Here is a 20,986-nt window from a genome sequence, read left to right as displayed (position 1 = left end):
CACATTAGGTATAGTGATTACTAAAAAAAATAAAAATAAACTTAAAACACAAGAGTTTCATACTTATTTTTTAAAAACTGATGTGGATCTATTCAGTTCTCTGCAAAGAGATATTCATTTTTAAAAAATATTTAAAAGACTTTATTTACTTATTTATTTAGAGAGCATGAGCAGGGGGAGGGGCAGAGAGGGAGAGAGAGAGAACTTTAAGCAGATGCTGCACTGAGCACACAGCCTGACACTGGATTTGATCCCACAACCTCAAGAGCATGACCTGAGCCAAAACCAAGAGTCAGGACGCCCAACTGACTGAATCACCCAGGTGCCCTGACAGATACTCATTTTTCAGTGAAGAAGCAAAATCATATAGTTCTAATAATGATATCTTATGGGTTTAATTGCTATCCCTCCAAAAGATATATTGCTGTCCTAACCCCCAGTAGCTGCAAATGTGACCTTACTTGGAAATAGAGTCTTTGCAGATGATCAAGTTAAGATGAGGTCATTAGGGTGGGCCCTAGCAAACAAATACAATACTACTCTTAAACACTATTTTAGGGGCAGCCTGGGTGGCTCAGTGGTTTAGTGCCGCCTTCAGCCCAGGGCATGGTCCTGGAGACCCAAGATCGAGTCCCTGCATGGAGCCTGCTTCTCCCCCTGCCTGTTTCTCAGCCTCTGAGAAACAGAGGCTCTGTCTCTCATGAATAAATAAAACCTTAAAAAAAATTGCCAAGAGCTATATACAAATAATAAATTCACTTGCCTTTAACATTCTTTTGTATCTTTTCATCTACTCTTAATCACACTATGATATTCTTTAGCAAGTGCTTAGTCTATTAAAGTTCATTATCTCCCCTTTCCTGGCAACTGATATGACAATATACATTACATATTATAATGTCCCATTTTCCATTTTTTTGACAGCAGCATGATGCCATGATGATAATTAATTTGAAATAAAAAAGGAATATTACCTCTTGATTTGCCTGGGATAACTACTGTAGATTATATTTTTAATGTTTTAATTTTTATTTTGTTTGCAATTCTTCTTAGGACTTCACATAGGTGTTACATAATATACCTAAAGTCTAATAAAGCACCTAGAAGACATAGTTATTAAAAGAAAATAAAGCCCACTCTATAAGTGCATTGTTTGTAAGTCCTACTCATAAATAAAAAATTACTAAAATGCTTTTAAGTCAAAGTATATATTTCAGATGGTGATATATAATTAATTGCTGTTTTTCATTTCTAGTGGTCAATGTCTGCATCCTTTTCCACTAAATTATATTTAGGATCATAGTGTAAAGTATGTAGCATTATAACAAATCAATTGCAATCGATTGATACAATGGTTATAACTAAGAATTGCATCTAAAAGAATCTTCTGTACTACTCTGCACTACTCAGTGAGTAATGTAAGAAATATTTTATGTACTTGCCAATGAAAAGGCATCTTTAAAGTCAGTCATATTCTACACAGGCTCAATGGAAAGTTGGGTAACCATCTAGGGAATTTACTAAAAGTAGCCAGTCTGGAAAATTGTTAGGGGGAGTCACAATTCTTCCACATCTGATCAGTTTGTCTGCACTTATTTCATCCTCAGGCCAGAAACTTTTTTTTTTTTTTTTTCTAGACTGTTTATCCCTGAGGGATGAACTGGTATCCTTATCCTAATTTAGGAATTGGAAGGGAGAATATGGTCATCAATTCACAGTAATGCTCTGGAGATTTGCTTTTTAGTCATAGTTTATCCAGCCAACTAGCCTTTATTATCACGTTCATGTTCCAAGTTTTCCACTTTTGTTTTTATTTTTTTAAAATTTTTAAAAAGATTTATTTATTTATTCATTCAGAGAGAGCGAAGAGAGAGGCAGAGACAGGCAGAGGGAGAAGCAGGCTCCATGCAGGAAGCCCGATGTGGGACTCCATCCTGGGTCTCCAGGATCACACCCCGGGCTGCAGGCGGCGCTAAACCGCTGTACCACCGGGGCTGCCCCACTTTTGTTTTTAATACCATATATGCTTATTATTTTTTAACATGTCTTACTGAAATATTTAATGAACCCCTTTAATCAGTTCCATGGAATACAAATTTTCCTTTACTTACGAGGGGGTTATGGCCCGATAAACCAACTCCAGGTTGAAAATACGTAATTCGAAAACGCAGTCAATATACCTAACCTACCAAACATCATAGCTTAGCCTAGCCTACCTTAAATGTGCTCAGAACACTCTTATTAGACTACAGTTGGGCAAATTTATGTAATGCAAAGTCTATTTTATAATAAAGTGTTGAATATCTCATATAATTTTTTAAAGATTCTTAAAATTTATTTATTCATAGAGACAGAGAAGGAGAGAGAGAGAGAGGCAGAGATACGGGCAGGGGGAGAAGCAGGCTCCATGCAGGGAGCCCGACGTGGGTCTCGATCCCGGGTCTCCAGGATCGCACCCTGGGCTGAAGGCGACGCTAAACCACTGAGCCCCCCGGGCTGCCCAAATTCTCACATAATCTACTGAACACTGTACTGAACGTGAACAACACAGTGGCCGTGTGGTTACGGAATGGTTACCTGTGGGGACGCCTCGGTGGCTCAGTGGTTGAGCGTCTGTCTGCCTTTGGCTCAGGTCGTGACCCCAGGGTCCTGGAATCGAGTCCCGCAGGGCTGTTTCTGCCTCTGCCTGTGTCTCTGTCTCTGCGTGTATGTCTCTCTCATGAGTAAATAAAATCATGGGAGGCCCAGATAGCTCAGCAGTTGAGCCTGCCTTTGGCCCCGGGCCTGACCCTGGAGACCCCGGATCGAGTCCTGCATCGGGCTCCGTGCGTGGAGCCCGCTTCTCCCTCTGACTCTCTCTCTCTCTTTGTGTCTCTCTCACTGATAAATAAATAAAAATCTTTACAAAAATGGTCATATGCGAACCTGTTAGTAACCGCTGCGAGCACTTGCCACCGCCCAGCATCAGGAGACAGGAGCTGTCACGTGACCCCAGCCCTGGAAAAGATCAAGACTGCAAAAGATCAAAACTCGAAATGTAGAAGAACGCTTCCTATTGAACGCCTATTGCTTTCACACCCTCTTCACGTCGAAAAATGGTTAGTTTAAATCACGTAAGCCAGGGGCTGTCTGTCTGTAGTCCGTATTGGATCAGACCAGATCCCAGATCCCAGATCCCAGATCCCAGGCTTGGTGTCAGACGGCGGTCGACCAGCACTACCTGGTCCTGGGTGTACGAAGAGAAGCTTTGGCAGGAAGGAGCTGTGCAATCACCAAGCAGGAACCAAGGGGGAGCGCAGGCCGTTGACGTTTTGGGAAGAAATACCCAAATACGACGGTTCGGCCTGCGTGTTGGGCCGCAGGTCTTTTGGGTAGTTTGCGAGGTAACTGCTGCGTGCGTCCAGCTTGAGCGAACCGAAGCGGCTCGGAGTGGGTTCCCCCAGCCGCCGTGCCGCGGGGGCGCTCGGGGGATCCCCAGGTGCGTCCCGCCGGGACTTGGATGCGCACGGGGGGGGGGGCAGCGGCTCCTGCGCGGTCCCCCCGGGGCGCGCCCGGCGGGAGGGAGGCGGGAGGCCGACGCGCGCCCCGGGGTCGCCGGCTGAGGCTCTCCGGGGTCGCGGTGTCAGGCCCCCCGCACCCCCGCCCCCGCCGCGGCGGCCCAGCTCCGCCGGCGCCGCGCACGCCCGGCCCGGCCCGGCGATGAACCGCCAGGTCCAATGTGGCGCGGCGGGCGCGGGCAGCCAATGACGCGGCCCCGAGCGGCGGCGGGCAGGTGTGCGCGTGCCGCCGCCTGACGCAGGGCTCGAGCCGAGCCGCCCGCCGCCGCCGCCGCCGCCGCCGCCGCCGCCCCCGGCCCGGCCCCCTCCTCCCCGCGCCCCGCCACCCGCCGGGCTGCGGCGGCGGAGCGGCGGCGACACACACTGCGCGCCCGGGGCCGAGCGCCGCCCTCGCTCCGCGGCCCCCGCCCGCCCCCGCCCGCCGGCTCCCGAGGCGCTGCCCCTCCCGGCCCCCGCCGCGCGCAGCCCGGGGCTCGACCGCGGACGCCAGGCCCCTTCTCCGCCCCGGGCGGCCGGACCGAGCGGCGCGCGAGCTCCCGCCTCCGCCTCCGCGTCCCCCGCTCCCACCCGCGCTGGCGACGCGACCATGAGGCGCCCCCGCAGGTAAGCGGCGCGGCCGGGGGAGCGCGCGGGCGCGGACGGCGCTGGCGGCGCCGGGGCCGGCACGTGAGCAGCGTCGAGGGGAGCTCGCGGGCCCGGCGGGGAGGGCGCGGGGCTGGCGGCGGGCGGCCGCGCGGGCGCCGGGGCCGCGTCCTTCCCGCGCCGGCCGAGCCGCGTCGCCCCCCGAGGGGCCGCGGAGGCGCCGCCGAGGCGCGGGCGGCCGATGTACTTCCGGGTTCACACCTTTCAGTCCCCGCGCGGTGCCGCGGGGTCGGCGTCGCCCGCGCGCTCGCCGGGCGCTGGGGGCGCTGGGGGCGCTGGGAGCGCGGGGAGCCGGCGGGGGCGGCGGGGGCGGGCGGGCGCGCGGGGCCGCACCGGCAGGGGGCGTCCGCTCCTGCCCTGGGCGCCCCCCGCCGGGCGTCGGGGATCGCGGGGGCCGCGGGAGCGCCGCGGTGGCTGCGGCGTCGGAACGGAGGCTGCGAGGAGGACGGAGGGACGCGACGCGGCGGGCTGGAGGGCGCCCCGGGAAGGGGAAACCAGCACGCAAGCCCCCGAGCAGTCGCGGGAGCCTCGACCACCGGCCGGGACCTCGGAAGCGGGTGCATTACGAGCATGTGCAGCCCAAAACTTTTCCTTTTTGAGCTTTTCATTTTTTTTGATTGCACGTTGGTAAATCTGGGGTGTTTTCGGTTACCCTCGTACACTCTGTGTTTAGTGTCCTCATTGCGGGGAATTTCTTAAATGTAAGTAATAGTCCGCCATTTTGGATTGTTTCGTGCAACACAGACTGAAATCTCAGGTTCCTGGGTTTCCTGCAGTTCCTCGCTGGGTGGGTTTTTTTTTTTTTTTTTTTTTTTTTTTTTGTGCATTTGTTTTCATCCCCAGGTTTTTAGGGTTGCCGGGTGCGATGGCCGTTCCCAGAACTGAATCCTCCGGTGCAGACTCTTCTCTGTATCTACCATTGTTAACGGGCAGGGAAAAAAAAGAAAAAAAAAAAAAAAAAAAAGAAATTACGTGGGTGTTTTATTGTTTTTCTTTCTCGGCCACAGATACTGTGGAAGTTAAAGATCACGCAGGACAGCTGCTGTTAGGATGGTTTAAAACGTCTTTACTGTTGGAAGGTGTGACTCAAAGTGATTTTTTTTTTTTTTTTTTTTTTTTTTACTCTGAGCAAAAAACAACAGCCCTGCTTTTTCTTTTTCTTTTTCTTTTTTTTTTTTTTGGGGGGGGGGGGTCCGGATTATTACCATGGTTAGCTAGGTGCGAAGGTAAAAATGCTGCCTGAAATGCATTGGTTGGTAAAAAGCAAGTTTTTAAGCCCATCGCTATGGCGAAACATCCCTATTTAATTTTGCAAAAGATTTCGGGGAAACTTTGAAATGTAGAATTAAATTCGTGGAAATTGACGCCACTTTATGTGATTTTTCAAAATGTGAATTTGTGATGAGATTTATGCCCCACCCCCCCATTTTTTTTCCCTCCCCTGCTATGGATTTGTACAAAACTGATAGAGGAGTCACAAGGTAACAGCAGAACATATAATAATTAGTATTTCATTTAGATTGATAGTTAGATCCTTGTCCATTTAGGGGAGAATTCTTGCTTCCCCAAATTCTTTATCTCTGAATGTGTGAAGCAGGACAAATACATCATGCCTAAATTTGCTAAAGAGCTTCAGGAATTAAACTCGCACAGGCCGCTTTCTAGTACATACATAGTAGGAGGGGAAGATACTACAAATGAATAAAATGCTCCATTTGGGTTTTCTATGTTACAAATAGGATAAGCTAATCATTGCTTGATAATGTCAAGAATTTAACTATCTGGATCAATTTGTAATGCATATTGGTTATAAGAACTATTCTGCTAGCAGATCTGGAACCAAATGACTCAAGGATCAGTTCTCATGAATTCTTGCCCAGTTACAGTATTTTATTATCTGTCTGTGCCAAACTTCTTTCAGAAACGATGAAGAATTTGTGAAAGTAATCAGGGCTTAAATCAAAAATCTGTTATGGGGAGGGGGGATACAGCGAAGGATACTTTGTAAGTGAAACAGATTGAGTGTTAATGTGGTAGTACTCAAAGTCATAGGAATGACTTATTTTAAAGTGTGTTGCACATGTAAGTTCCCCCCCCAAAACCACCAGGATTTTGGTAAATATAGTTGTTTTAAACTTTTTTAATCCTACTCACTGACGGAAGGGAAGATTAAGCAGATCTTAACCTGTGTGATAGTTTGATACCTTTTTCTATGTATGGTCATGTAACTTTTTTTGGTATCTGTAGCATCGCTATCATAATTTACAAACCATGATTAAAAGAAAAATAAGTCGTTAAATAAAACATGCAAAACAGTCCTCGGGTTTAGGACTGATTGAGGTCTCTTTGAAATAATTAAAGTGCTATTCATAAGTACCAAAATTTGGGGACTATATTAGAAGGCTCCGGTCAGAAGGTGACCTATAAACATTTGTCTTAATCCGCAGTTGAGTTGATTTTAAGAAAAAGAAAGTGGAGATTCACAGATGAAACAATTTAGAAGTAGGTAAGACTGTCGATTATGAGAGGGACATTTGCAAAATTTTGGTCAGCTAGAGAGTTTTCTTGATTTGACAATTTTTAGTGGAATCTTACTTCCTTTTAAAATTCTGTACATCCACAAATGCCCAGAGTTTTAATGTTTAAACGCTTAGAACCTAACCTGTACCTAATTTTCTTGCCTTTTCAAGGGGCTGTATTATCTTTTCAAATAAGTACTGTTTTTGATGAACCACAAGGGGAAAAAAAGAATTTGCAGCTTGCCACTTGGAACAATGAAAATTCCTTACATTAAAAAAACTTAAGATTGATGCATATGAGCACATGGGAGTGTATATAATATGGACTCACATTGGTTTGCCCGCTGTGTACACGTGTACCGTGTTGTAGTTCTCCGACACAATGACTCTATGAAGTCGCTGACCATAGTGCTGAACCAAGACAGCCATATTGGTCACTGCTGAATCTAACTGAAAACTGTACACAGAAATTGTGTAGAGGTTCAATTGCATCCTCACTGTAGGAAATACATACGTTATATCTCATACTTGCTGTTTTACGTATTCTTCTTACCCAGCCGCATTGAAATGAACCAGAAATTGTGATAGAGAAATCGTATTTCTTAAACATATTAATTTATTGTATAAAATTGATTTTGAATAATGTCAGTAAAATCAATGGGATCAATGCTTGAGGTTTTTTTCCTTCCTTTGAAAGCTGCTACTTGCAGATGAAGACCAGATTTTACAACCGATTTAAGCAACCAGTGAGTTCTCTCAAAAACTACACTTAGAGTTGTTACTGCTGTTAAGTTTGAGTAGGAACTTGATCTTTGCATCTTTATACGTTATATTCTGGCACTATGAAAGTCCACATGACAGCATGTGATTATTGAAAATAATAAAGTTAGAAATTACTCATGAACTAAATTCTACTTAGAACACAAGCAATTTCTAGGTAAAGAGAAAAATATAAATTTTGAAATTATGATCTTGATTTAGCACTTTGAGGAAATTTTCTATTGTCTGAAGCAGGATAAACACCAGGCTGTCATTGCTTACAATATTACTGAGTTCTACATTCTGTGAAACGAACAATGGTGTGAAACCGTTATAGGAATTACCTGGAGAGGAATGTTGTAATACATTTAATATTTCAGTAAAAACTACTATTTTAGGCATAGAACTTTGACAGTATTTTCCTAAAAATAGACTGGGTTGATATGCAGGATCATCAAATTAAGGGTCAAAGGTGACAAACCAGGACAAAGGGCATGCAGCTCATTTTCAAGCAATCAGTTTCTAGTTTTTTCATGGCTGAACAAAAGCTTAATTATATAGAAAAAAGGAGTTAGTGTTGAATGACCAGTTCTAATGGTGGAAAAACATGTTTTAAATTTGCTGCATATTTCGAATCACCATTTTTTATTTGGGAATGCAAGAGCCAAAATGCTGCTTTTATATCTTTCAGACAATTCTTTTATGTAACATATTTTTCAGACTCTACAAAAACATTTTAAGTAAAATATTCTATACCGTATAGGCTAAAAACAGACTTTACTTTTTTTTGTAGTTTTAAAATTTTGGAAAAAAATCTGTAAACCATTTGCATTAGTCTCTTAGTATAATCTTCTCTACTAGTTAAAATTCTGTTATTTTTATCTAGTAATATATTTATTACACCATTAGATCACTGGCAGTGATGTAAGGGTGAGCAGCCTCTAAAACATTTCTTGATGTTAAATGTTTATTGAAAGGAGTTCAATGCACTGACACTTCTCATTTAGTTGTTAATCTCTTGTGATATAAATTTTTAACCATTAATGTTGTATATTAAAGTTTAAAAATGTATTATCAAATAAAATTGTCTTAACTTTGTAATTAACTAGAAGTGTTCGGATTTATTTATTCATTTTTGTTTGTCATTTCAAGAAGCTACTCTAAAGTTTTCATCGTACAGTTAATGGTGGGCCTTCACAGTATGTGTGATTAGCTTCATTAAGATAGGAATTTTGCCATTATTTTGACTCTTTATTCTAAAACCACTCTTGTTTTTATTTTCTTTTATTCAGTGTAACCCTGACAGCTATGACTTATTATACAAAACTATTGTTTCTTATGGTGAAAAATACAGTTTGCATTGGCAGAAACAGCTGCTGTACCTTAATTGTGCTACAACATTCACGTTCAAGTTAAAGAATTGTTTACCAATTAACATTTGTGCCATAGTCAGTACCTTTAAGCGATCTTGATGGTTTGCTGGTCAAATTAAATTATTTGTTGAAGTTTTTTATTTTCTAGGATAAAATATTTTTATTACAGTATTTGACAAGAATGCTAGGGCTGCTCCTATATTACAGGAAGCCAATCCAGTTGCAGTTTGTGAAATGGTTGAGAAAGTTAAATTCACCTCTGTATTTCAGCTGTATTACAAATATTAACCTCTAAGGTTAAGTGTTTACATAATATATTATAAATAATATAAAATAATGTATTATAATTTACTTCATAAATATAAAAATGCAGTTTTAAAATGTTTTCTGAAAGCAATATAAATTCTTTTCCTCCTCTCAAGATAATGTTCTAAATATTTCAGTAAATGTGAGTTTTCCTGTGTTAACATTCCAATACCTATGGTTTTTCAAATGTGTAAAGTTACATGTAATTATTTGTTTTACTATAAAGTAGATTATTTTAAGTTTTCTATATCTGTGTGTAGATGAGAATATAGCCTTTTCAGTTTTATCTGGAATTATAGTCGGATGTTCAGTTAAATTACAAAATGACTTAATCCTGATTTTACTTAGGCAGCATTTGAATTTATCTATTGACTTAATTTGCAAAAAAAAAAAAATTATAGGGGAGTGTTTTAATACATATGACCATTCCTTTAAAGGACAGAGTAAGAAAACATTTTCATAAAGCACACACATTCACTTTAATATTGAACTTCTACATCTAGTATTTTATTTCACATGTATATATGTTATATTTAAGTTGCAACAAATGTAATAAGTATCCTGCTTTAGGTTTTACTCTGGTGTTTGTATAGAGTGTTTGTTATATGATCATAAATAGTCATTTTTTAAAGCCTTTTCTTCTAAATATCCTAAGAAGGAAGAGTCACACTGTTGCTTCTTTTGCTTTCCAAAGAATGTATTTAGTTTAATGATAATTGAGACATATTGTAAATAGACGAATTTTTGTTATAAACCATAAAGTGAATATTTTATTTAGTAGACTATATTTTACACTTAACATAATTTTGGAAGATACTGATAATTGGAGAAACAAGATTTATTATTTTAGATTTCTACTTAACATAATTTTGGAAGATACTGATAATTGGAGAAACAAGATTTATTATTTTAGATTTCTTTTTAAATGTTGAGAAATTGTAGTGATGGGAATAACTAATGAAATAATTTTCATTTTATTATAGTGAATATCTTTTATTGCTAATTTTTTACCAACTTAAAGTAAATTTTGTCTTTTTACAAGTAAAAACTAACATGATGTAAATTGAATTCAAATAAAATTGTGAGTAATATGTAGTAGCATTAATATTTATTACTCCTCAAGTCTTTGGGCTTAAGAATTTGGCAGTTTTTAAATAAATTTCAGTGTATAGTATAGAATAGTAACCATATTCTTTTTCTTTTTTCTTTTCTTTTTTTTTTTTTTACCATTTTCTTTTTCATTGAATAGTTACAGTAGTGGGTTAAAAACAGCGTGTAAAGTACTTGAGAAGAATATTGTTACATATTTTAATAGGAGGAAATTTGAAATCTAAGAATGTGAATAGTGTTTATAAATTAAGGAATTTTATAATAATGAGTGTATATTTAAAATAAAATTATTGAAATCACTTGACATATATATATCACAATAGCAATGGTCAAATGATTAATTGCCTGTCACATTCTCTTTTATGAAAAGATGGTTTTAAGAAAATTTTGTATACAAGTCCATTTAATTCATAAAAGCTATCCTAAGAATAGTCAGCCAGGATTCAGAAATTCATTAAGTCATTTGTTTGTTAAAAAATATGTATCAAACACTAATGAATGCCAGGATTACAATGATGACCTAAATATACACAATCCCTTCCACCCCTCCGCACCATAGAGCATAGCATCAAGTTGGGACAGGGAACATTTTCATGGGCTATTATGTCAATTACAGTTCAGTATTATGTGGTAGAAGCATTGTATTCAGTATGGAACAATAAGAAAAAGAGACCTAATTAGAGATTTAGATGATTAACAGAAATTATTGTGGTGAACGTATTTTAGGATATCACAGTTTTCATTAGATTTTTGTTTTCTAAAATTTACCAAAAACTATACTATCAAATGAAAATACCCATATATAAAATTACAAAAAGCTGTTTTGGGAGCATTCATACATTTAAAGGCTTATTTTTTATTGTTATTTCATATCAAAAAACAGTCACCTGTAGTAAAGATATGAACATTTAATATTTATTTCGTTCCTAAAATAGTTATTCAGTAAAAACTGGATGGATGGATTTTAATATCCATAGTTAAATTTAATTCTATTTTTTAAACCTACTCTTGTTTTTGAAAAGTTTTAAACCATTACTTAACATCAGTGAAATAATTCCATCTTACTTTTTCTTTGAAAGGGATGATAATATTAAAACTCAGTAACCAAAAAACATATGGCAAGTTTGTACAGTAAAAAATCTGAACATCTTTATCACTCAAATTTATAGTATTATTTAGCTAACTTTTTACACCATTTGATTTTCACTTTATTAAGTCTACCATTTATAATAATTAAAATAATTATTTGACAAGTCTTGACAAATCCCTACTGTTTTTACATATTTTTCGAATATGTTGGTTTGAACTTTTCTGTAACTATAAGCACATAGAGAAGATTCAGCATAAACTGTGGGCTACTGGAATAGGAAAACATGAGCTAGGGTTTTGTTGAAATTTATGTACAACATTTAAATATACTCCCACTTAAACCAAATGTACAAAATCAAACAATACAGGTTCAATGTAAAGGAAAACTATTTCAATAAGTTTTATTTTTTTATTTTTTATTTTTTTTATTTTTTTTTTTTAATTTTTATTTATTTGTGATAGTCACAGAGAGAGAGAGAGAATGAGGCAGAGACACAGGCAGAGGGAGAAGCAGGCTCCATGCACCGGGAGCCCGACGTGGGATTCGATCCCGGGTCTCCAGGATCGCGCCCTGGGCCAAAGGCAGGCGCCAAACCGCTGCGCCACCCAGGGATCCCTCAATAAGTTTTATTAATGAATTTTGTTAACTTTAGGGTCTGTCATTGTCTTCTGTCTTTTGGCTGTGAACACAGGATAACTGAAGGATTTAATGTACAGAGGTTCACGTGCCTATTGTTCACATTCTTCCTCTATTCTTTTCAAATCTTACTCTGGGATTGTCATCCTTTGTAAGAAGAATCTTGGGTCAACATTCAGTAGAACTCTGCCCTTGGAAAAGCCTCCATATCATTTTGAGAAGAAAATTAGATTGCAACTTAAAGAATTTACACATGATAGTTTATTTTTTCATGAGTTGATGTAGTAGATGTAGTGTGTAAAACTTAGTTAAGGGAAGAAAGACAACCCTGGGTGGTAGCAGGTGAGTGGATGCATGTTCAAACAAATCTGTTTTCCAAACCTCAATAACTCTAAACCCAGGGAAAAAAAATGATAACTCAGTGGTCAGCAGGAGTTTCTCTTTTAATTGCTATACTTCGTTAATTGGTTTACCTCTTTATTTTAAGTTACTGTGTCTTGACATCTGCCAGTGGATATATATTAGAAACCTCAGTACTTACTCATATTTTTGAAACAACTGTTTTTGCTTTTTTAAAATGTAAATTATCTTAGATATTTTTTAATTAAGTATACCTAATGGTTAAGTGTATTACTATTATTTTTTTTCTAACAAAGTATGTGAATATAATGGACCCCCTATGAAGGATATAGTATCACAGTTAGATTCTCATGATTTGTCTTCTAAAATATACCTGAAGCGAACAGTCAAATAAGTTCATCAATAAAATATTGTGAATTGGGTTGGTTTTTAACTGTGGCTTAAAAATGGGATTTTTGAATTATAGTGTGAAACATTAAAAAAAATTTGAATCTGTTGTTCGTGAAATTGGGTCATGAACAATTAAGAGTTATCTTAGTGGTCTTGTCCAGTATGTTTTTTTAAACTCGTGTCCTTAAATAGGAATGAAAGGCAAGTTTATGCCAATTGGTTATGTGATTTTGCTGGGTGAGTCTTAAATTCTTAAAGTTTACAGGTCACTTCACAGAATCAAACACCTAGGCATTTTATTGCTTTCTAATAAGCCATTAAACTGAAGAAGAGGCAATTAAATAGGCAATTAATGTAGAACTGACTTGAGCTCTCTGATTTTAGGTTCTTCAGAAGACGATGAGGTCATTCAACCAGGTTTCATCAGCCCCAGGTTAGTCTTTACTTTTTTTTTCCAATTAAATATTTAACTTGACTAAGGTTTTAAAAAAATTCCTGGAAGCATATAAGAAAACTTGACAGCCCTCAGGAATTCTCCACTTTGGCAAGATGGGTACTATATCCTACTGTTCTCCAGATGATTTCATCTATAAACTGATATTCCCACCAGAATTGCCTGGATGAAATATTCTAATTCCTTTTCCTTCTGATTTTAGCAGTCTTGGATTTTATGATTTCCTTTTCCATTACTCAGGCAAGACAGATAATATATATTTAAATGCTTGTGGAGATTTGTGGTTTGTTCACTTTTGTGACTCCCATATCAAAGCAGGAACTCACAGATACCTGTTGAATTAATTTAAGGATGACACGTGGTGCTATTTCCAAATATTTTACCATAACATAAAGAGCAGAGTTTATCAAACGTTTTTCAGGGATCTAGGACATTTTCTTAATATAGGAAGCTCCATTTATTTTGCTTTTCATGAATATGTGTGAAATTTGTTCCTCATTGTACTGCAAAAAATAACTTTTTAACAATTTAAACCTGGACTTTAAAAAATATATATCCCTTTACTTATTTAGTTGTGCCGTAAAAAAACAGACTTTGGTGTATATATATTTTCTTGTATTACTGAAATTAACTGAAAACACTTTTCTTTTTTTTTTTTTTTTTTTTTTTTTTTTTTATTTTTTTTTGAAAACACTTTTCAGTAACAATTCTACTTGATAATAATGTAGTATTTTGGCCTCTGCTCTGCTGAATTTAGTGTCTTGGGTCTACTTTTGATTAATACTATTTTGGAAACACACTTAAGAGCTATAATATAACAAAGTTTATGAACATTAATAAGTTCAAATAAAGAGCTGTTATTCTGTTATTAAGCTTATTAGGTATAGAATTGTAGGTAGCAAGAGGAAGTAGTAGGGATCAAATTTTTAATGAGGAAGCCGCTGATATGCTCTGCTGTTTGGCACTTTTCTCTAGAATGAATCCTTTGACGCGGAGATGATGTTCTTAATGAGTATCATGAAAAAGAAGATTCTGAAAAGTTGTTAAAATATTTTAATTTACCATTGAGTTGCCCCTTAATATTGATTATGATTTTCTCTGGTGGCAGATTGGAGGCAGTCCAGAAACCTTTTTCTTTTCTGTTGGGAAATAATGTTAACACCAATGTGTTAAGTGACTGCAATAAAGTTTCATGTCTGTGTTTCCTTGTGATTAAAAAAGGGTTGACCAGGAGAGGTTCCACTTTGAAGAAAGAAAGTTTGTTTTCAGAGATTACATTTAAGCTGAAAAACTTGAACATTGACTGGTTCAGTCTTCTCACTTTGCAGAGGAGGAAACTAAGACCCAGAAGCTCAGTGATTAGTCTAAGGGCATAAGGTCATTAAATGGGACCAGAACTCTGGCCTCCAGTTTCTTTCTTTCCTGTTTTTTTTTTTTTTTTTTAAGTTTTATTTATTTTAAGTAATCTCTATACCTAATGTGGGGCTCGAACTCCTGACTCCTAGATCAAGAGTCCCATGCTCTACCAAACCAAGCCATCCAGGCCCCCCTGGTTTTCAGTATTTAGTTCTTTTTTTCTCCACAGATTTGCTTCCCATACAGGCATCTTCAAACTCAAAGCCTTAAGATTTCTTCTCACTTGCCTAATCTTTAACTCCTGCCCTCTTCTTTTCCTTCCCATTTTTCTACTTGTCCTCTATTCCCAAATAAACCCAAAACGAAGATGTTAAAAGAAATAACTGGGAAACAGTTCACTTATTTCAGCTTATTTCTTTAGATGAGATTAAGTTTTAAAGAATAAACTTTCATTCTTTACTTTGGGAGACAGGGAAAGACTTGTGTGCTTTACATTATTTAATGTAATTTTTACAGACTGAAAATATTCACTGTAAAAATATCTTTAAATTATGAAGAATACATGCTCAAGTAGTACAAGTGAAAAATATGACTAATTTTTCAGATAAAACATGACACTTTTTGTGCTATTTTGGGCACAAATTTAGGCTATTACTAAATGATTTTTCAAACCTATTGCTTTTCAAGTTAAAATCATTTAAGGAAGTATTGAATACAATTCAGAAAATATTTGGGAGGAGTAATAACAAAATTTATATTTCTCCTTTTCATTGGGGGAAAAGTATGTTAATAGAATTTTTTTTGTATCCCAGTTTTTTTAAAAAAAGAAAGTTTCTACAAAGTGGTGGTCTTAAACGCCCCTTTTCTGAATTAATTGTGTTTGCTTTAAATACTTTGCTGAAACCGAAGTGACCAAAAGGAAAGAAAGATGTTTTTGAAATAGGAAGGCAATTGGTCTAAAAAACTTAACTTTTATGCTAATCGTTTCCTGTTTTTCCATAATTTAATTATACCTGGGAAAATGTGTAAAGATATTTAAGGAAAAAGACTTTTAAGAGATTTTTACAGCTGCGTAAAAATTCTCCAAGTGGAACGATTGTGTTTAAGCCAGAGCATTTTGCTTCCAGATAAGGAAATTAAATGAGAACGGAATTTTGCTTTTTGGAAACAAAAACACAATACCCCCCCAATTCTGAAGTGCCTCTACTCTAAGACCGGCGCACCCAGGCGAGTACTCTTTCATTTGACTCCGTATTCTAAGAATTTCAAGAAAAGTTCTTTGCCAGTAGTTTGCTGAAACGCAGCGAGTGGGAGGGCTCGGGAGCAGCTCGCCCGACGTGCGGTCCGCAGCCCAAGGGCGGGGAAGCGCCCCCGGGGCTCCAGAGCCGGTTCCCTAAAATCGTCCCCGGCCGCCCCTCCACCCCCGTCCCCCGCAGGAGTCTTTCCCTGGGCCTCCAAAGGCGCATGGCCACGTTTTCCTGGCTTCCCGAAAGGACGGCGCCAGGGTTGTCTGAAGACAGCTCCCTTCTAGGCTTGGCCCTCCGGGGGACTGGGGGGGGGGGGGGGCGCGGCCAGGCTCGGGGGTTCGGATTCCTCCTCCCCCTGGACGTCGCTGCCCTCGGAGGGGTGCGGGCATCCCGCCCCCGGACCAGCCCCCCCCCCCCCAAGGGACCGAATTATAAGTGCTGTGCATCTGGAAGTGCAGTAGAAGTAGTAGATGGGGCCACATGTTGCCTCCCTAATGCTGAAGGCAAGGGTTTCTTTTGTTTGGTGTTCTTGGGGCCGAAACGACAAAATTCAAAAGCCCCTTATTAGGGAGGAAGCACCAGCCTCCTTTGGAAAGGTTTGGCTCCTGGAGAGGAGTCGGTGATGTGATGAATAAAGGGAAAGGTGACTGCGGGGGAGACGGGGAGAGGAAGTCGCTGGGGCGGGAGGGGAGGGAAAGGGCGGGCCCGCGGGGCTGGGGGGCCTGGGGGGGCGGGGGCCGGGGCGCCGGGGGCGCAGACCTCGGCCTCCCAGCCGGGAGGGGAGCGGGGAGCGGGGAGCGGGCCGGGGCGGCTGGGGGCGCTGCACCCCGCGCTGCGCGGCCCCTCCTCCTAGTTTTAAGGAGAACCGAAGCATTGTTTCTGCTGGGCTCGAAGTCACTCCTTGCCCGTGCTTGACAGCAGCGACGGCGGCGCGCCCTGCCCTGCACCCTGCACTCCTCCAAGGTTGGGGGGTTTGTGTTTAAGAAGGGAAATAACGACCAATAAGATGCGTGCTTCGTTTTTCCTGAAATGAAGAAATCTTAGATTGTGATGACCAAGGGGCCGAGGAGAGGTGAATTCCTTAATTTCTCTCCCTAGTGCCTTGATGATGCCTCGTGACTCCTTGAACTCATTTTTGAAACATTTGGAAAGAACGATGATAAATCAAGCTACTAAAAACGTTTGGCTTCCCCCCCCCCCCCCAAAACATGCGTTTTGAGTCAAGCACAGGTCTTTCTGGCACTAAAAACAAGTAGGAAATGAGAAAAAAATTAAAACCAGAAGACTTGAGGAAGGTGACAAATTGGAAAGCATTCTAGGAGATTCATAGGACTGTTTTATGTGAAAGAAGCACTCTAAGGGCTTAAAGAGATTATGGGCAGTTTTATAAAAGGATCTTGGGCTCAAAAGATTGCGGGGGAGGTAGGCAGAAAAGACGAGTCTATTTAAACGACAGTGCCACATCCCCGAAATAGTGATATTTTCTGTCTCATCATGTCCCCTTCCTCCACTTCTCTCCCTTCCAGTTGCCTCCCCTCCTCCTCTTTTACTCTTTCCTCTCCCCTTCTCTCCCTCTGTCTCTCCCCCCCACCCCATGCCCCCCAGGTATGTAAATGTATTTGCCTTAAATTCTTTGTGAATGAATGTTAGAGGATTTCTCAGAGTTCCCAGTTGGAAAAAACCCTTCTACACAACTTGAAAGGCTGATGTCCCTCTCAGGAAATGAATGAGTCGATAACCCCTGACACCAGTGACCAGTCCAGTGAACCCTACCTTAATTCCACTAATACTGGAGGCCCCCAATCAGGCAAGACTGTGAATCTCATAACCACACCATTCAATGTGGTTCAGTTATGGTATTTCACACTTTTCACATACATATATTTGTAGGTTTGACTTTCATCAGATTTAACAATCAACAGGGTTTCAGAATCCACCTATATTTGTTGTTTCTGATTTAATGATGAAACTATTTTCTAATTGAAAATAAACCTGCAGATAAAATATTGTTTACCATAAATGTGTGTTTATGACAAAACTAGACTATACTGGTCTGTGAATTTTACGATAATTACTTTCATATAAATAATAGCACTTACCCTCAGTTTCCATGAATACTTTTTCAGATTATTTTTCTGTTATCAGGTGTTGATTTTTTTTCAGATGTTTATTTTTTTTTTAAATCAGATGTTGTTTTTAAAAAGTAATTCTTTAACGTAGAAAACATATCACTTAGTGTTTTTCTGTTTCACAGTATCTGAAATGTTTCACCTGAAATGCCACTATTAAAGTTACTTCATTACAGATCAGTGTAATCAGTTGATTTCCACGATTAAAATAATGCCTAAAAATGTTTTGTTAGCAAATAATTTTTTTTGAGCGCTTTTGTTAACACTTGCGAAATCATTTGGATTTGTACACTTTTGCTTTCCTCCCTACCAGCTGAAACATGGTTATTCTCCCCAAAGTAAATAAAATGAGAAAGCTTTGCCTCCTTTCCTGGGGGAACAACAAAAGAAATAAACACGAAAAATCTTTCCAAATTGATCAGTTTTGATTGATGCCTTTTACCACAAACAGCCGAAAAGAACCTATTTACACACATCCATTTATTTCGGTTCTGAGCCAATTAGTATTAGTTTATATTTATTTAGTATGGGGACAAAGTGTAAATAGGTGGTGCCTTCTGTAGGTCTTCAGAAGCTTTTAGATTCAGAATCCGCACATTTTAGTTTGTGTGAAACAGGAGTGTAGCCGGTTGGGAGAGGCGGGGAGGGGGCTTGCGGGTACGGTGGGGGAGGGTCACCTCGGTAGCTCTGCCGAAGGGAAGTGGTATCTGTACAGTTTCTCCGTAAACTGCTTGTTTAAGAAAATGGGGGGTGGGGTGGGGGAAAGAGTGGTGGGGCGTTTTAATGTTTCCCAGGAACGGGTTCTACTTTGTGTTGTAAAGGAAGCGAAGCACGGGTCTAGTTGATCCATAGTATTCCTTGTAGTGTTCGATGAGGTCGGTGGTATTGGCGTCCGCAGCTAGTAATCAGCGATCATTTGAATCCATTTGAAAGGTAAAGGGTGAGCATTTTGAAACTGGGGCCAGGCCGGGGAAGGGACGGCAGGAGCCCAATCCGTTATTAGATTTTCGTTTATTGGGCTCTTCCATTGGCGGGGCACTTCTTAAATGTCAGGGTCCAATCAATATGGTACGAATTCACCTTTTTTCTCCCACTTGCCCCTCTTTCTCCTCCCCTCCCCTCCCCCCCACCGCTGCCTTTTCTCCCCCACCTCTTTCTCCCGCTGGCGGCTCCTCTTCACCTCCCCTGCCCGGCGCTCCCCTCCCCCTCCCCTCCCCTCCCCTCCCCTCCCCTCCCCCTCCCCGCCCTACGTCGTCTCGCTCTTGGGGAACAATCGCCACTGATTGAGGTCCACTCTACGTTCGGCTGGAAAACTGGGCTGTTACTTAGGAAGTCATTAATCACATCTCCTCCCCCGGAAAGAGATGGCGGAGAAACCTGTGAATGTTACAATTCCCCCTTGAAAACGGTCCGAAATGATAAACCTAAACATGATTTTGAGTACACGAAGGTGCTAGCGGAATTTCTTTATTTTTTTAATTTTTTTTTTTTTTTAAATTTTCCTCCCCCTGCCCCGCATAGGATCTTATTTTAAATTCGAAAAAAAATTTCAGGGCACGATCAGGTAATTGTGTGCTTCCGTCTTACTGGAGGTGTATGCTACAACTATCCAAAGTTTCACGGAGATGGAATCAGTTTTAATTAGACCGTTTGCAAATCGCATATTTTCCTCTAAGATTTGAATTAAATATGAAATTTGCACCCCAGGCAGGTTTACTGCTATGGAGCAGCTGACTTCTTAGGGGAGGAAAAAAAAAAAAAAAAAAAAAAAGCAAAGAAAAAAAAAAAGCGAGCGTAACATTGGTTCCTTTATTTAAATGGCTTTTTCCCCCCTAAATGAGATTATTTAGACAGGCTTGTGTGTAGGGCACGCGTGTGCACATATATGACTGTGCCGGTTTTTTTTTTTTTTTCCCCCTAAATCGACGATTCACAGAGACCCTCCATTGTGTTTAAGGAAAAAAGCACGAAATCAGCATTCTGATTTATCGTAAAGGAGCGTCCCAAATTGTCTTTAAGATACCATGTTTGAGTTTTTCGTGTTCATTCATAAATTATTTTGATGTCAGCCTAGATGAAATGGCGATTGGTTATCTCTTCCTCTTGCCAGCCCCTTAAGGATCCGAGGTGAAATTAGTAGCAAGAAAGCATGTAATTGACAAAGTCACGTGGCTCAGGGGGCCAGAAACTGGAGAGAGAAGAGGAAAAAAAAAAAAATCAAAAGAGGGAAAGCACATTAGACCATGCGAGCTAAATTTGTGATCGCACAAAATCAAGATGTTAGATTGATGCAGAAGATCACTCCGTTCCAAGGGGAAAGTTTTCATCTCACGAGTTTGGAGCAGAGGGCCCGTGGGGCAACATGGCCGAAGGTTAATTTTCTTTTCTATTGTTTTACTGTGATTTTTCTCTCTTCCTTTCTCTCCCCCCCCTCCCCCTTTCCCACCCTTCTTTGCCCGTCCCCCCCCCTCCCTTCCCCTTTTACCCCAATACTGGGCATTACCCCCGCTCCCCACCGCGCAATGGGGCTTTCTGCAACCTATTGTTACAGATCTCCAAAAATGTTTTGTACCGCCCACACTGATTCACAACTTGAAAAGCTTTCAGGGGGCTATTGTTTGAATTGTTAGAGTGTGATTAAGCGCAGTTTCAGTTAGTGAGCCCAAGAAAACTTTTATACACCTGCCCCCTCCCCCATCCCACCCCAACTTTAATTGAAAGTTATTGGGGGGGGGAGGGGAATGCACATTGCAAATAAGCCTGGGTTCGCCTGCTGCCGCATGTGCATTAACTAGCTCTAACCATCTTCACGATTTCTCTTTCCTCCTCGCGCCCCCAGGAGAGAATAGTTTGGCTGAGAATTTTCTCTTTGTAAGTGGGATCAGCGTTTACAGCAGCACTATGCAAGTAAAGTACCGCAGGCTGGGCTGTAAAAATGTGGCTGAAAAATGGACTTAAATGAAAAAAGTACACGTATGTACAGAAAAGTGGAAGTTGATGCGATCGATAGAACAGTGTGTGCCCCCCCCCCCCCCGGCTTCCCTCTTTAACCCTTTCA

The 20,986-nt window shown here is 40.6% G+C and overlaps 1 protein-coding gene across 6 annotated transcripts in view; it reads left to right on the top strand.

Moving 5' to 3' along the window:
* Positions 1-4,132: 4,132 nt before the first annotated feature.
* The window catches only part of LIN28B (lin-28 homolog B), a 134,894-nt gene continuing 118,040 nt past the window's right edge, over positions 4,133-20,986 (top strand). The window contains exons 1-2 of one of the 6 annotated variants that reach the window (XM_072831939.1): positions 4,133-4,160; positions 13,127-13,175. In XM_072831939.1, the coding sequence (XP_072688040.1) occupies positions 13,142-13,175 (34 nt within the window). In that variant the 5' untranslated portion in view covers positions 4,133-4,160; positions 13,127-13,141. Of the gene's footprint in view, positions 4,161-13,126; positions 13,176-18,722; positions 18,862-19,208; positions 19,493-20,038; positions 20,301-20,747; positions 20,902-20,986 lie in introns of those variants that run through there. The other 5 variants (XM_072831944.1, XM_072831943.1, XM_072831942.1 and 2 more) reach the window with 5 other exon arrangements.

The sequence above is a fragment of the Canis lupus genome, chromosome 7 (assembly GCF_048164855.1).
Source record: "Canis lupus baileyi chromosome 7, mCanLup2.hap1, whole genome shotgun sequence".
In the NCBI taxonomy this organism is placed as follows: domain Eukaryota; kingdom Metazoa; phylum Chordata; class Mammalia; order Carnivora; family Canidae; genus Canis; species Canis lupus.
The sequence above is the reverse complement of the archived record's forward strand: the minus strand, read 5'-3'. Positions and strand labels throughout refer to the sequence as shown.